This window comes from Oryza sativa, chromosome 3, assembly GCF_034140825.1.
Source record: "Oryza sativa Japonica Group chromosome 3, ASM3414082v1".
Taxonomy (NCBI): Eukaryota; Viridiplantae; Streptophyta; class Magnoliopsida; order Poales; family Poaceae; genus Oryza; species Oryza sativa.
Genome location: NC_089037.1, coordinates 23,284,862 through 23,302,454, shown reverse-complemented (window position 1 = coordinate 23,302,454; position 17,593 = coordinate 23,284,862). Strand labels below are relative to the sequence as shown.

General features: G+C 41.6%; 1 protein-coding gene across 1 annotated transcript; it reads left to right on the top strand.

The window, feature by feature from the left end:
- Window positions 1-2,058: 2,058 nt before the first annotated feature.
- LOC107276521 (putative F-box protein At4g17565) lies at window positions 2,059-9,396 on the top strand. Its single transcript, XM_015774094.2, has 5 exons — window positions 2,059-2,580; window positions 2,738-2,798; window positions 3,526-3,672; window positions 4,440-4,626; window positions 7,541-9,396. Exons 2-5 carry the CDS (start codon window positions 2,796-2,798, stop codon window positions 8,761-8,763), a joined length of 1,560 nt encoding a protein of 519 aa, XP_015629580.2. The 5' UTR covers window positions 2,059-2,580; window positions 2,738-2,795; the 3' UTR covers window positions 8,764-9,396.
- The last annotated feature ends 8,197 nt before the right edge of the window (window positions 9,397-17,593 follow it).

The following is a 17,593-nucleotide window of genomic DNA, read 5'->3' as shown; positions in this document are numbered from 1 at the left end:
AGACCCGGGTCCAGGAGGCGGCGATCGCGGATGGGGATGCGGATCGTGGCGTCGTCGAAGCAAGCAGGAGGGAGAGACGCCGGTCGTGACGAGCTGATGGAGCCGGAGGAGGTGGCGCGGCGGCAATCCCGGAGGTGGATCGTGGTGCCGAATCAGGAGGAGAGACCCCGGGCGTGACGGCGGGGGATCCGGGAGCAGGGGAGGTGGATCGTGGCGTTGAAGCCGGCCGGCGACGAGGTGATGGGGCCGAGGCGGTGGCGCGGTGGGGAATTCGGGAGCGGCGGAGGCGAGAGGAAATCCAAACCCTAGGTTAGGTTAGGTGGATTGCGAGACTTGCGAGACGAGGGGGTCGGCGGGAGGGGTTTGCCGGGGAGGGAAGGCGACACAAGGGTTTTGCTATTTCGATATGTTTGGAATGGTCGTGTCAGAGCAGGTACAGTTGCAGGATAAGTCAGCTATAAACATATTTTAAAGAGATAAAAAAAGAGAGAGAAGAGCAGCGGGCTACAGATCTGTAGCCAGCTGTAGCACGGACTCTAAGACGTAATATGTGTATGATAGGTAGGAACAAGTATTAATAGTATAGTAAGCAGTTATTATATGAATTGGCTATTACATTGGCTATAAATAAATTGGAGCTAGCAGTTAGCTATACTATTAAACTTGCTCTCAGGTCCTCTCGGCTCCACTTGCCCACAGATGGTTTGTGCTTGCAGGTAGCCACAACTCACAAGTGGCCTTGGACGAAAAAAAGAAGAAGAAGAAGAAGAACACAACTATACCGAGAGTGCTAGCTGGATAGTACTAAAGAGAGACACCCTTCTTTCCAAAAAAAAAAAGCTACTAGTACACTCAATATCTATGTATTTTTTTCTTCTTAGAGAAGTTTCTCTTAAATTACTCATCTGATTTATAATCCGATTACACTGTTGTGTTTGTAACAATTAAATCTTTACAACAAGATCTCACATGATTATATTTTGATGAAAAACCATAAATTACTTTTATGATATGTCTAAATTACTTCTAGATTTCACTAAGTTATTTTTTTAGACATATAAAAGTAAATTCAGTAAAGCTTAAAAGTAATTTACATATATTATAGAAGTAACTTATAACGAAAAGAAAAGAAAGTAACTTTAATTTAAAATTATATCTAGATTCATTAACATCTATATTAATATGGGCAATGCTAAAATGACTTACATTATGAAACGGGGGGAGTAACTCTCTGTAGTAGAAATAATTATATTGTGAGTGAGCTGAAATAAAAAACTATGTAAAGTAAATTCACAAGTAAAGTGTAGATAAGATTTATAAAGTCCACAAAATAAAGAATTAACTAAAAACAATAATAAAAATAATCAACTTAGAGCATTATGAATGTATAGAAGTAATTTAGTCAAATCTAAAAGTAACTTATATATATGATAAAAGTAACTTACGTATATAATAAAAGTAATTTATAAATAGAAATATTTTTTCATCGTAATATAATCATGTAAGATCTTGTTGTAAAGATTTAATTGCAACGAACGTAATGGTGTAATCAGATTGTAGATCGGATAAGTAATTTGAGAGAAAATTCTATAAAAAGAAAAAATAGGCATGCATTGTGTGCACTAATAACAACTGTACCTTTTCTCACGTAGCTGTACTAGCAGCACAGGACCTTCTCTCACGTGCTAGAAGCACTGGACCTTCTCTCACGAATGAGTGCATCGCTCTTTAACACAAAATCGAGAGCGCACTCGGTTTAGATTTTGCGAAAAAAAACAATCTGCATTTTCGGTGCATAAATTTATGGGTTCTGTGTATCTACCCTATAGTCTACCCTATAGTTCAACAAATGGTTTCACTCATTCATTCATCACTCATTTTTTTCATTCCTCATAGAACGGTCCGGATCATCTCTGTGTAAAATTGAACGGTATAGATCTATCCCCGCCTCCCACCTCCATCAATCACCCTCCATCAATCGCGTGATTGCGCAGCCCCTCTCTGATTCGCCGCCCCCAACCTGCGCGCAACCCTCTCCCTTCTCTCTCGCACACTGCACGACGCCGCCGCCGCCACACCGCCGCGCAAAAAACGGACGCCGCCCTGCCACCACGCCAACCACTACGCTGCCTCACGCCAATCGCGATCCCCTCACCATCCCGTGGCTCCCACCTCCCCCCTCTCCCCTCGCGTGATCTCCTCATCCGTGATTTCGCAATTTCCCCTCACTCCCATCTCTTTGCGGGATCGCTCCCCTCTCTCCCATCGCGCCTCAGCCGTTCTGCCACCGCCGCCTCCGCCGATCGTCCAACGCCTCTTTCTCAGCCGCTCCCCCTCAACCGCCGCCGCACCCAGCCACCCACGATCCACGCCGACGCCGCCGTCGCTGCAACCCTCATCCGCTCCGCACGTTCTCCTTCGCTGGTCAGGATCTCCGTCCCCGTCGCCATACCCTACACATGAGTCACCGAGGTCCATGCCGCCAAGACTCCGTCGCGCCAACCCTGTCGCTGTCGGCCGCCTCCTCTACGCCCGTCCCACCACGAAGACCGCCTCCTTGCCTGCATCGTACACTTGAAGGTCTCCATCCCCGATCTCCTAAATTCCTATCCCTAACTCTTTGAATTTTAACGGAGAGGCCCAGACTTCCTGGTCCTTCCTTTTTTTTTATCTCCATTCCTTGACTCCAATCCCCCTTCTCTGATTTTTTTTCTTTGTTATTTGCGTGTGTGTGCAGGACAGCGGGAGCGAGAAGGTCACAATAGTAGAGAGCACCTTGCAGATTGGATGGATCGATGGTAATTCCCCGTCAGATAATTAGTACATCTTTATTCACTGCAAAATCCAAATCTATATTCCGGTTCCTCCCCTCCCAAACGCGAATGCACTGAAATCCCCATCTCTTTATAGGTTACACTATCATGAGCAGGTATTTTAACGATAATGCACATTTTCTACCGTTGTGTTGAGTAGTATTGCCTTCAGCAGTTACGATCCAATCCAGATATAAGTTAGGTTTAGGTCCTGTAGTATTTAAGTTTTGATATTGGTTGTGGTATTTTTATTACTGTGATGTGAGTTTAGATCATTTTATTTGTCAGAGAAGAAACTTGCTGTGAGGTGGAAACTCATATTTTACGCATATGTATTCTTGGATCTTCTTCTTTAATTGTATAGCAATTGGTAGAGCATAAGCATGAACAGTCTGAACATTTCAGGCCTGATTGTTTAGTTCTTTTTTTTTTTTGCATTGGATCAACGTGGTGAGCTTCATCATTAGGGAGCGGCTCCGTTCTACTATGAATCATCCTAATATTAAATTATCAATGGCTATTATGCATCTGTTCAAAGTTACTGAAATAGAGATAAAATAGTGAATACAAATGAATTTGTACTTGCTGTTTAATTTTCCTCCCTCCCACTATAGAATACACCAGTGAGATAATTGAAATCAAATTATTATGTGCATGTGTGACACAAAAAGTTATTATCTGCATGTGTTTCTCATTCGATTCCTGCCTCCAGATTGACTCACGCTGTCACCGCCGCCACCACACAAAGCGCCGACTCGGCCGTAGCCCCGTCGCCGATTCACTGCCGCCAGGTCGTGTCCATCATCTACCCGATTCACCAGTGGTCTACCTGATCAGTGTCAATGGCCCTCTCTGCCTGGTACATGGAGATCCTTTTCTCTTATTTCATTTGCTCTTTCCTCTTCTTGATTTTTCCTCGATTGGTCCAAAATTTAATAAGCAATGGCAATTCATTTACTTGCGGATTGACAGTGCTATGTTTCTGATGTGTGTGCACATATCACACTAAATTATCAATGACGACGTCCTGTTTTAAACAATTTGATTAGCATCTGCAACTTTTTATATAATGCAAATGATTTAATTTCTCTTATGATCAGGATGTTTATGTCTGTAAATTCAGATGAAGTGCTTTAATTAGTAGCGTGCATATACAACCTTCAAGTATTATATCGTTCAACTGCTGCAACAATGGAATTAATCCAAGTTTCAAAGTGGCTTCTGGTACTTTTAGGTTATATCCAAGTTCTGCTTTCTGCAGTGATAATTTTTTCCCTTGAAAATGTAACATGACAATGAGATGGTATGATGTCATGATGATGGGATTCGTTCTTTCCTTGAGCTAATTCCAGCCACATATAAAATTTACATGAGCTAAACTATGTACTTTCTGAAAATTCCATAATGCTTTTGTCTATTTGTTTAAAGAAATATCCAGGGTGGGTCTATTATCCGTGTGGCAGTGGATTCGATGAGTTACGCCATAATATTGCTTTTCAAATAATGACACCTGAATATGTAAAATGTGCTGCATTGGTTATGTGCAAGCACTGATGTATGGCCTAAACTGATTTTATTGACTACTATGCATTGTTATGTTACTCTATTGAGAAGATGGTTCTATAGGTGCCATCACTCTCATCCGGCCTTTCAGCCGCCGCCGCATTCCCTGATTCCTGTCACGGTATCAAGCAAAGCCTTATCGCCGTCCGGTCAGGGACACAGCCTCGTCGTGGCCAACCTCCCCTTCCATTGGAAGCGCCGTTGCCGGTTCAAACTCATTCGTCAGGTTACATAGGCCGGCTCCAATCAGGTACAATATACATGCTCCCAAAAAATAAACATATTTGATATTGTCCAATTGATTGACACATGTATATTTACAAATATAATTTATTGTGTACTATATCAGTGAAATGTATATTTAGACCCTTGTATATTTGGAGTACATGCACCCGTGATTGATGGCGTGCATGTGTGATATGTTTCCTTGGATTCAAATCCAATGTGTTCTTTATTATAGTCAATTATGCTTGGAGGATTTGATCTGTCAGTAAACGGATTCGTGGCTATAGTTCCACATGTCAAATACTAATATATATATGGCACTTAACTGCAAGAGATCAAGCCAATAAAACTGAAAATAATCTATGCATCTTATCTTATGAAAATAGTTTATGTCCACTTCCTTGTATCCGACGTTTACAGTTTTGCATGAATCAGGAAAAATCTGCTCTGCTGTTGACTACTTCACTCCACACTCCAGTTATTCAAGCTATCAAAGTTACTCTAGAGATACTCCGGTTACTCAATTGTATACATCTATGTTTCACACATGATCTATTTCTGCATGTGTGTCACATTTACTCTAAAAAGATGCTGTCAATTTTTAAAAGGATACTGCTTTACTAAATTGTGGTGTATGTAGCGTTAGCATGCCACCCATATGGCGAATAACTGAAGAGTGATGTATTTGAGTTAACCCTTTTATACGAGCCTAACCTACGGTACTTCCACAACCATGGATTTAAATAGATGGTTCATGTAGTTCCTAATTTCGTTTTTGTTTCAACTGGGCTGGTCCTACTACATTTGCATGTAGTAGAGGGCAAGGAGGAAGATATTGTAAAGTAGACCAATGAATCTATTGTGATCGGGAGTTTTGAAACATTTCATTGGGAGTTTATTTATATATTGTTTTATGCTCTGGATTTTTGGATTCAAGCCCAACCAATTCCAAGGGGTATAAACAGAATGCCTTGAGGGAACAGAAAGAATCACCTTGCCCGTGCCTAATTGCTCCAAAGTAAAAGGTAAGCACATATGGAATGATTAATTCTTGTTTTCAAGAAAGTTTCACCATCTAAATTGGGAATGAATAGCTCTCGTAGCATTAGGTATATTTCTAGGGACCTGAAACAATACAATGTTGTGTGGATGTAATATGCCCGCTTGTCAACTTGTTTGTAAATGCATTTGAGACGTTTTACTTTAGAATATCTTGATAAGAAGTATTGCGTGCATAACAATTTTATTACAAGACATTCAGAATTTTAGTGTAGTGTATTGCGTGCATAACTTATGCCATATAGCACCCTAATTTTATTAGTGCAATCAGAGGATAAATTATTAAGAGGACATGGGTAAGTGATTCCACACTAATTAACATAGTGGTATTGTATAAAAACCAAATAATAACCAGTGTTGATGCAGAACTGCTTAACAGTACCAGTTGTGGTATACATGGTTTTGAAATATGCATTAAAATAGCAGCGGTTACACCTATTGAGTTTTACAAATAAAAATGACAGACCTAGCTACACTGTACATCTCCTGTAAACTAAAATGCAATCTTAAAAATAAAATCATGTTTACTTTCAAGCCAGGGCAGATGTATTGAAATTCATTTTTTAAGCTTCATAAAAGTATTGCCCCTCAAATAATTGCAAGGGTGGCAACTGGCAAATACACTCTGTATACAGAACTAACTAACTGCAGTCATTGCCTCACATCTTTTTGGAGACTGTTGAACCAACTTAGGAGCAATTTAAGTAAATAATATTCATTCAAACTCATTTTATTTTCTGAATCTATGACCAAAATAAACTTACACAGTCCACAATAATTGGATTGTCACATGCTATAGCTAACATATTTAGGGGAGTGTAGATCTTATGAGACAAAGGGTCTATGGGAACACTATTTATTACATGGTACAGTCGACACGTAATATAACAGTTGTGATGTAATGACCTTATGATACTAATGAAAAACAGACGCATACTTTAATGAAAAAAATCATGGGCAAGTATAATAATTAATAGCAACAAATGCATCAGTCCATAAAATTCCTCAATTTCTCATCTCTCCCAGTGTGTCGGAATTAGTTTTGCTTAAAGATTGTAGTGTTGGTTATGGGACCTGGCAATAAAATATCGTGTATAAAGACGTTCCCGACTGGTGAGCAAAGGTAGGTTCTCATGATCAAAATTAATTCGAAAACATAATCTAGAAGATAGTAAATTGATGATCCGAATGTTACTCACCAATGTCCACTTACTTTGTACAACACGACGTCACCATTCGTGTAATTATGTTCTCCATACCATACCGTGATACATGCTTCAGTTTACACCAGGTTGATAACATGGCTATATGTTAACACGTCTTTCTAAACATGTACTTTTGTCGTCTTTCTAAACATGTACTTTTGCCATCAACAAATTTCAGTACAGATATCCTTTTAGTATTCGGGTCATGTAAATCTTGAAAGAGAACGTTAGCGAGATGACAAACACTTGTTATCTTGTTATACATGGAAAAACTATTAATTTTATATCTGCTTCTTATTAAATTGTTATTAATTTTACAATCTCACGGGTAGCTTTCCTTTTAAATTCTTTTTTGCTATATATTAGGCGTCCAATTCGTTCCTATCATGAGTTGCGTACGTAGATCGTTTTCCAGAAGAGTGGGAGTCCGGTTCTAATTCTGATAGCCCCAATTGCAAAATCGTTGTGTTCGATTCTTTTGTATTGGTTTCTTCGTGTCCGAATTGGATTCAATGTTCCTTTCCAATTCGATAAGCCCTGCTTACCAGGAGGGGCTGTTGTCCGAACTATAGATGGAATTTATTTGTTCGCTCTTACTAGTAACAAATATGTTTGCATGCAGAGTGTTTTATTTGTGCTGAATATTAATTCGCAATATACCAATGTTTGCTGCAGCAGGACCTTGTGCAAGCCCCAGCTTGTCCGACCTCCCTATTGATCTCCTCCTAATCATCCTGGAACGACTGGAGCTTCCTCATGCACTTGCCTTCGCCGCAGTCTGCACCACATGGAGTTCCGCCGCCACGGCTGCCGGTGTCCCGCGTTCTCGCACTCCATGGATCATGTCATGGGGCAACCACGTTGACAAAAGGCTGGACGAAAGGCGCCGCTCGGCGGTGACCTGCAACCTCTACCACCCTGGTGATGCAGTTGACAAGATCTACAGAGTCAGTTTTCCAAAGGGCTCCTTTGTTGCGTGCTACGGGGCCTCTCACGGCTGGCTGGTTTTGGCAAATGACCTCTCCAATCTCGTGCTCCACAACCCTGTCACACTGGCCATGATCCCCCTCCCACCGATTACCGATTTCGCCTGCGTGGAGGCGGTCTATGGCAGCGAAGGAGGGAACTTGGAGAACTACCTTTTGGAAACAAACAGCAGGTTCGAAGCGTATCGGTTAGGGATATGGTTCTACCAAAAGGCAGTGCTGTCTTGCAGTCCATCCAGAGGCGGCGACTACGTCGTGATGATCATCCACAACAACGGCGAGCGGCTTTCTTTTGCCAAGGCAGGCCAGAGCAGGTGGCAGGTGGCTTCAACTCTAAGCGGGGGAGACAGATATCTCGACTGTGCGTACCACAAGGGGAGGTTCCACGCCGTGACATTGCACAGGATGGTGGAGAAGTGGGATCTTGATGGAGCGAGCAACGGACCAACAAGGGAGGTGATTTATGCCGCAAGGCCCTACGGAGGATTAGGATGTATCCTCACTCGGCATCTAGTGTCGACGCCATGGGGTGATCTCCTGCAGGTTCGTGTGATTCTCGCGCGTCACTACCCGGATGGCATCGCGTTCCAAATCTGCAAGGTTGATCCGGATGGATGCAAGGGGGTGGTGCAGGGGAATGTTTTGATGGATCATGCGCTATTCCTCAGATTGAATCACTCCGCATGCTTACCCACCCAGAATTTGCCCGGGATACGGCCTCACTGTATATATTTCTCTGCCCCCGTGATCATACATGCATTCGATTGGCTTCTTGGACTGCGTGTTTGGGGAGGTGTAAGGACGTACGACGTGAAAACAGGAAAATTTGAGCGTACTGTTCCCTTTTGTGATGTTAAAGAACAGATCTACGGGTTATTCCCGTCTGAGGTCTGGATCACTCAGAATTTGTAATGGTGTGCAAAAAAGTGTCCATCAGTTTAGAAGCTTGTTCATAGACATTTTTAACGGTAGGTATGAAGGATACTTTTGAAAGGTGGGTATCACAATCAGTTCTATGCTCGTATGAACCTAAGGTAAGACAGGATTTTTTTTTACTATTTGCTATCTTCCCCAATGCCACACTCCCAAATGCCATCATCCCAAAATGTTTAGATAAATTGTCACTAGATCCATATATTAGTTGATTCCCAGCCATTTTATTTCTTTTCTTTTATGCCACATCAGCTTTGGATGGGGTGAAATCCCTGTTTTGCCCTTGCACACTGGGAGTAGGAGAAAAACTCTGATATTTGCATTGCCCCCTGCTCTAGGCTTTGCGTCCCTACTCCTCGTCCGACTTCGCGTCGCTCCGTTCTCCAGCGACTCTGCCGGCGGTGGCCCAGGTAAAAGAGCAATAGATCATTCGTTTTTCCCTCCTTTTGGTTTGGCATCGGATTTTTCCCTGATATTCTTTTTTTGGTAGATTGATCTGTCTAGCGTTTGCAAATTCTATTTGTATGTTCCAAGCTGTGTTTGCTTGTGAAATTATTGTGCATCTGTCGGTTGTGTTTTATTTGATGTGGGCTGTGTTAAATTTGGACTGAAAGTCCCCGAAAAAAAAATTGGACTGAAAGGGCAGGGGTATCAATGTCATTTTCTTGATGGTGTCATGAGGTGGCTGTTGATGTGGCGTTAAGAATGGACCAAAATGGCAGGAAATCAACTAATGTAGGTGTACCAATGGCAATTTATTCAAGTTTTTTTGGGAATATGGCATTTGGGAGTGTGGCATTGGGGATTTTCATAGTTTGGCTTACTGGTGTTAACTTATAAGGACGGCACAAAACGTGTCGCAATGGGAAACAATCACCAAATTCATGATCTGCTATCGACCTTGGGGAGAGAAACTGCCAGAAATGCCGGTATCGATTCACAGTTCATAGTTCAAAATCGTGCCAAATCACCAAATTCATAGTTCTAAGCCAGTATCGATTGTAGGATGCCAGAAATCATTTCCTAAGCCACATTGTTGCGACGATCAAAATCTAGACCTGTAAGGCTGGAGATGATTTCATGAGCCATGAACTATAGAGTCGGTTACACTCTTTTTCATACTATAAAACGCTTTGATTTTTTTAATCAAACTTTTAAGCTTTAGTAACTTTATAAAAAACATAGCAATATTTCTAACATAATATTAACATATTATGAAAATATATTCAATATTAGATTTGATAAACTAAATTTACGTTTTAGATATTGCTAACATTTTTTATAAACTTCGTCACACTTAAAAAGGTTTAATTAGGAAAAAAATCAAATTGTTTTATAATATAAAAGGGAAGTAGTACATAGCATGCATACATTTTCATGCCATCACATATTCACTATGATTCCAAGCATTGACATCGGTCTCCAATATGATAATTTTTACTTGCAGTTTCTTAAAAGAAAGTATTATATAAGTAGATAAAGTTATATGATGAAAGTATTCTCCATGATAATCTAATAACTGCACATAAAGTCATCAATGTAGCTACATAGCATTTATATATTAGTTAATACTTCATATGCTAAGTTAGTTAAAAAGGTTTGACCGACTATGATGAACCCTGAGCTCCACTCAATGCACCCACGACTATTATTGGCCTGCTTTTTCGGTGAGTTGAAGATAACTACGATTTGGGAGAAACGTTGCCGACCCGACTACAATCGTACGAGACGTTGTTGTGTTGTGTCTTAGCGATCGATACACCTCTCTGTGGGTAGTTAATCTTGTCGGTGCAGATCAACCTTATTCCTACAAGCAAATCGAAGAAAGAAGCAAGAATAAGATAAAATCAATCTGAATTGCAAATAGGAATTGAATACAATTGATATGTTGGGGTTCCATAACGAGCAAACCGGTGATCTAACCGATCACGGGATTACACGGCAAAAGGACATCGTGACTTCAAAATTTTAGTTGTAGGACACCGCGTGAAGTAACTTTTCGGGAAGAAACTCTCAAAAGTTGGATATTTGCTAGTAAACATTGCATCTATTAAAATAATAATTTCTGGTTAAAGATGAGAGAGAAATCGCGTGACAGTTCTAAAATGCCCTTGGGCCCACATGTCAGATCACATGTCAGATCTACAATCTCCCTTCCACATTGCCATGGTCAACGCCCTTCGGCTCATCGCCGCCGCCTCGGTTGACCCACCTTGATGAGGGTGTTAGGTCCCGATCTTCCGATAGGTATTGATAAACAATCGATTTGGGCGGAGTCGCGACACAACTCGATTCGGCTTCTGAACAAACACGCTACTGAGCCCCGCAATCGCAGCACCACGTCTCCTCTGGTTATCAACCGTGCTGAAACCCAGTTGACCTCGCCGAGAAGGCTAATCCCTGCATGCGAATCGAAGAATACAGGCAAGAACAAGATAGATTGCAATCAAATTGCATATGAATGATTAAGCACACGAATTTGGGGTTCCACAAACCGATCTAGCGGCGAAACTGTTCTTGACAGAATAATCTAAGCAAAACACAACTCTAAACGATGACGGCTACCGAATTAATATGATTAGTGACATCCTAGGGTTGCCCTAGGGCGCACACCCCCTTGGGCTAAGCCCATGACACAATTACAATGCCAAAACTCAAAATCAGATTCGGACTGGATGAGGTGCGTGGCTTGTTTTGCAGATTCTCGGCAGCTCGGTAGGAGTTTTGATGTGGGACCAAAACCATCTGAAAGTAGACTACATAAGCTTTCCAACAAGTACTCATGGGCCCCGAAATTCCTTCTAGATCAGTGGCTAGGTCTGTTTGAAGTTGATGCTGTCAGGAGGCCCGAATCCGAATCCAAAACGTGTAGAACTTTATCTCTTGTCTTCTATAGACCAAAAGTGACGTGATGAGATGGAAGTGTACTTGGAGAAGGTCTTGATATGGTCCCAATCAACTTCTTTGATCATTCATGAATTCATTACGCTCGGTCTCTTTTCTTTCGCCCAAGCAAGTACCTATGCAAACAAAAACACAAGAAACTCATTGTGTAGCAACGTTTGTTCAAATTTATAACATGTAAATCTAATGTAAAACATCTGCACCTTTGGTTGATTAATACATAAGGTAGTCATGGTTATATCCGAGCTAGTTGTGTCCTCATCATCCTCCCCTTCTTGATTAGAAACCGTCCTCGGTTTCACCTTGTCATAGAGCGTATTGAACTTATCTTTATGTATCACAACATCCGGTGAGGAACATTTCTTGATGGCCATAGATAGAGAATTACTTATATGCATGCGGTACTCTAGACAATACATTTTATGATAGTCAAATTAGAACAAATATATACTCGATGCACATTATATTCTCCTTTACTATCATAATTGCCAATAATATGAAAAATCACATCAGAACGGCATGGCAATTCAAATCTAGCAAATAATTTTTTTCTCTAAACAGTTGAGTGGACAAAAATCATTAAATTGAATATAACCCCAAGTATTTAAAGAATATAGCAATTTAAGCTCTTCATTCTCGCTATCAATGTGAATAACATGTTTAAACTCAATGCTGGGTGGCTCTACTACAGAACTAACATGTTCATTCACTAGTTGTGGCATGGATATAAGTGAAGCATCGCACAACTCTTCTTTATCACAAGAGACATCAAGCAATTTGTCTTGTGACAAAGGTATTTCAACAATTGTTTCCACTATGGGTTTCTCTAACGTAGTATAAGTAGTGGACATAATTGGCACATCATAACTATGCATACCTTGAGCAGTTGTAGCACCATTATCTTTACCTTTTTTCTCATCTTCTGAAATTGTAGGCGCTTGATCAATTAAACATTCCTCAAGCATGCATGGAGCTATGGATAGATCTTTTTGCTCTTCGTCTTTCTTCTCTTCCTCCTCATTACCTTGGTTGTTCTCAGATGCCTGCAACATATTAATATCCAAAGCAATAGGCACAACAATACGTTCGTTTTGTAATAACTCAGACTTAGTTGAAGGCATCGCAATATTAGTATCTTTCCTGGTATGTCTGAAAATCTCATCGATTCTATTTTTCGTCCTTTCAATACTATCTTTGAAAATTTCCTCGATTCCATTCTTCATCCTTTCAAGATTATCTTCGAAAATTTCAGTAAAACTCATGGGTACCAATTTCATTTCCCGACCATTATGTCTAAATGTGTATGTATTAGCAACAAAATCATGCGATCCATTATTATCACATACCTATGGTTGACCAAACAACAAAGAACATGCTTGCATAGGGACAAGATCAAAATTGGCAGTGTCATGGTAATTTCCAATCGAAAAGTTTATTCTCACAATTCTATTTACCTTGAACTTACCACAAGAGTTGAACCATTCGATGTAATATGGATGAGGATGCGGTTGTGTAGGCAACTCAAGTTTGTCAACCAAATCTGAACTCACAGAGTTGTTGCAACTTTCACTATCAATTATAGCATGACATGCTCTATCCTTAACCACAAACTTTGTTTCAAATAATTCGTGGTACTGCCATTGCTCCGCTTTCTCCATTTGAGAACTTAGCACTTGTTGCACCAGAGTACTTTCATCACGTGCACATGCCATTGTCAATAGAAAAGAGAGAACTATTAACTATAGAACATGGATTGTAGTGGAGACAAGCAAATGGAAGCGTCCTACTAAGCTCTTACAAGTGTCTTACCAGCAATGCTAAGGACGGTACAACCAGTGGCTGGTTCGTGACACCTTGAAGGACGTGATGTGGCGATTGCAAGGATCAAAGCAGTGCTGACCAGAAGAATATATGTGGAACTTGGGAGGCACAATATATAGTAGCAAAGGAACACAATTGTACTAATCAGAAAATGCAAAGTTGAATAATAGTTCAAATTACTAGTCAATGTGCTGGCCTAGTCTAGACTCAACTCTAGCTCAAGCAAGCACCCGACAACACTAAGGACTAGATATGAATCAATGCACAACTCTGCACTCTGAAAACATACTCCAAGGATGAATGGTTTTTTTTTCTTTCTTAATGCGGCTTTTTTAAGCACATTTCTGCCTTTTTTTTCCTTTTTTTAGGTGCGGCTTTTTTTTTCTTTCTTTTTCTTTGCACCTTTCTGCCTTTTCTTTCTTTTTTATTTTTTTACTTTTTTTTTCAACAAGAACTGAACCACTGACCTCAAAGAAAGACTCAAATGTAAATATGAATATTACAGGGACTCAAATACAAAGTGTAAAACTAAAATTAGATCACCTCAAAAATGGAATGCTCACATCATGTAGGTTCCGTTTTTATAAAAATATCTCAAATCTACAACCACCAAAATACCAAACAATGTGATAATCGAGGAAGCGGCACGGGAGAAATTGCCGTGAGGTGGAGGTGGTCGGCCGTGAGGGGAGGTGGTAGTTGCGGACGTGGGGGTGGGGGTTTCGGCCCCGGCCTCCACAGGATAAGGGTGGCCCCACTAATATTTTTTTTATATCTAACAGATCCAACCCATATCAACCAACCTCGTGCGTTTTTTTTAATTTATTTCTCATGGCACACATAAGCTCGGGAACACACGGCAACACAGGAACCCTAGAAATCAAGCAACTCTCTAACCACTCGATAAAAATTTCTCCAAATCACAAAAACGGAAACCCGACGACGAGACGATTCAATTTTTCAAGGTCCCTGCAACAATCGACGAGATGAAAAACTGAACCCAAAACTGACGTACAACTCTCACACTTGAGTGATGAACCCTAGATCTAGGTGATGAACAGATGCAATACTCAAAACTAAAAGTTAAATCTAAAACTAAACCAGCACTCGACACGATGATACAATCTAGAATTTAACAAAGCAAAATCTAATAGAACAATGCAACGGCTCAAATTGTCTAGGTAAAGAGTAAATATTTTTGTGTTGCAATTTTCTGGTTATGGGAAGATAAATTACCTAACGGGCAACCGCGCTCTGATACCAACTGATAAGGGGTGTTAGGTCCCGATCTTCCGATAGGTATTGATAAACAATCGATTTGAGCGGAGTCGCGACACAACTCGATCCGGCTTCTGAACAAACACGCTACCGAGCCCCGCAATCGCAGCACCACGTCTTCTCTGGTTATCAACCGTGCTGAAACCCGGTTGACCTCGCCGAGAAGGCTAATCCCTGCATGCGAATCGAAGAACACAAGCAAGAACAAGATAGATTGCAACCAAATTGCATATGAATGATTAAGCACACGAATTTGGGGTTCCACAAACCGATCTAGCGGCAAAACTATTCTTGACAGAGTAATCTAAGCAAAACCTAACTCTAAACGATGACGGCTACTGAATTAATATGATTAGGGACGTCCTAGGGTTGCCCTAGGGCGCACACCCCCTTGGGCTAAGCCCACGACACAATTACAAGGCCAAAACTCAAAATCAGATTCGGACTGGATAAGGTGCGTGGCTTGTTTTGCAGATTCTCGGCAGCTCGGTAGGAGTTTTGATATGGGACCAAAACCATCTGAAAGCAGACTCCATAAGCTTTCCAACAAGTACTCATGGGCCCCGAAATTCCTTCTAGATCAGTGCCTAGGTCCGTTTGAAGTTGATGCTGTCAGGAGGGCCGAATTCGAATCCAAAACGTGTAGAACTTTATCTCTTATCTTCTATGGACCAAAAGTGACGTGATGAGATGGAAGTGTACTTGGAGAAGGTCTTGATATGGTCCCCAATCAACTTCTTTGATCATCCATGAATTTGTTACGCTTGGTCTCTTTTCCTTCGCCCAAGCAAGTACCTATGCAAACAAAAACATAGGAAACTCATTGTGTAGCAACGTTTGTTCAAATATATAACATGTAAATCTAATGTAAAACATCTGCACCTTTAGTTGATTAATACATAAGGTAGTCATGGTTATATCTGAGCTAGTTGTGTCCTCATCACACCTAGAGGATGGTCACCTCACCTCCTGCCCTCGACCGCCTAGGGACCTCCACCGCTGACCACCGAATCTCCTTCGCTACCGTCGTCGTCCTCCGTGTCCCCAAGCTCCCCGCCAGCTTCTTTGCCTGGAACACCGGGTGCCCTCCCCTCTGTCACTGCGCCACTAGCCCTATCGTCCTCAACCCCGTCTGGACTCCTCCAGCCGCATGGCCCGCATCGGCGCCGGCCACCACCTCTGTGCGGCGTCACTCGCCTCTTCCGGCTGTCTCCTCTTGGATCCACCTCCTTCCCCGCGGACCTCGTCGACACCGGCTTCACCGCCGGCTGTCTTTCCTGCGACTACGCTGCTCGCCCACTGCCGGCCTATGCATCTCCTTCCTCTGTCGCCACCGCCCATGGAAAGCCGCCATCAAGCTTGCCACGCCTCACGTTACCTGTTCCTCCTGTGAGCAGAGGAGGAGGAAGAGGAGGAGGAGGAGGAGGAGGAAGAAGAAGAAGAAGAAGAAGAAGAAGAAGAAGAAGAAGAAGAAAGGGAAAACGATGCTAGAGGTTTGCATGCGGGCCCCATGTGCTTGAGAAAGAGATATATATAGAGAGTTGCAGATCTGACATGTGGGCCCAAGGGCATTTTAGAACTTTCACGTGATTTCTCTCTTCTCTTTCACATGATTATTTTAATGGTGTGGTGTCCACCAGCAAATATCCAACTTTTGCGAGTGTCTTTCCCCAAAAGTCACTTCGCGTGGTGTCCTATAGCTAAAACCACGAAGCCACGATGTCTTATAGCAAAATTTGCCTTAATCTAAACAAAACCCTGAACGGGTATCTAGCTATTTATGAAGGTGAGAGGACGACCAAGGGGTCCCTAGGCTCATGCTCCGCCTGGTTGGGGTGCACCCTACATTGGCCTCACTTGGGTCATGGTCCCAAACAAAGTTACAAGCCCATCGGTCCAATATAGGTGTTTTTGCGATTGCAACCAACTAAGAAGGAATTTGGAGATGAGGCTGGTTTCGTTGGAAAGAGTACTTCGAGGGCTTTCCATGAAGTACTCATGGACCCAAAATGGAGCCCGTACGTATATTTGGCGGCCGTTTGAAGTCAGTACTATAGCAGGTGGCCGAATTGGATTCTAAAACTTGGTCAACTTAATATTGATGTGAGCGACGGTTGTATCAACAGTATCCATGGTCGTATCAGATACAAGATCCTAAAATGAACCATATTTGAAAACGAAGAAAGTATACATAATGGCAAGTCCATATGACAACATAAACGATGATCCCCTCATGTTAAAATGTATGATGTTGATTAGTTCAAAACAAATAACCGACATCACTAAAAAGAAACAAAGGGAGTATAACACTGAAGCTCGATTAATGATGCTGCTGGAACATGTTTGTTGTTTATAAATGAATTCTTAAAATTTAAAAAACAGCGATTGAACCAATGGACCTGTATCTCTATCCCCTCACACAAATCTCAAAGCTTTGGTGGCTATCAGAAACACCGAACGAAGTAGTTTCCTCATCAGTCAAATACATGCCATGTGTTTAAAGTTGTAAGGTGGTGTCATTTATGTTCAAAATCTTGTAAGATACATATTTAAATTTATAATTTTGGCTCACTACTACAAAACAGGTTTTTCCGTGCGGTTCTAGAGGGGTTTTCACATGTGGTAGAGCTAACCGCACGGGCGAAAGGGTCTGCAAAAATGGAATTTTTGCGTGCGAGTGGCGCTCGCCAAAATATGATTTTCGCGTGCGGGTGCTTATGTTGTCCGCACACAAAAATTAAAAACCGAAAAATAAAATAAAATCCGAAACCCTAACCCTATACGCCGCCCTCGTGGTCGCCGTTGT

Bases quoted from the DNA above. Each gene is read 5' to 3' on its own strand.
- LOC107276521 (XM_015774094.2), top strand. The intron at 3,673-4,439 runs GTACATGGAGAT...ATGGTTCTATAG, and splicing joins TCAATGGCCCTCTCTGCCTG to GTGCCATCACTCTCATCCGG. The intron at 4,627-7,540 runs GTACAATATACA...TGTTTGCTGCAG, and splicing joins CATAGGCCGGCTCCAATCAG to CAGGACCTTGTGCAAGCCCC.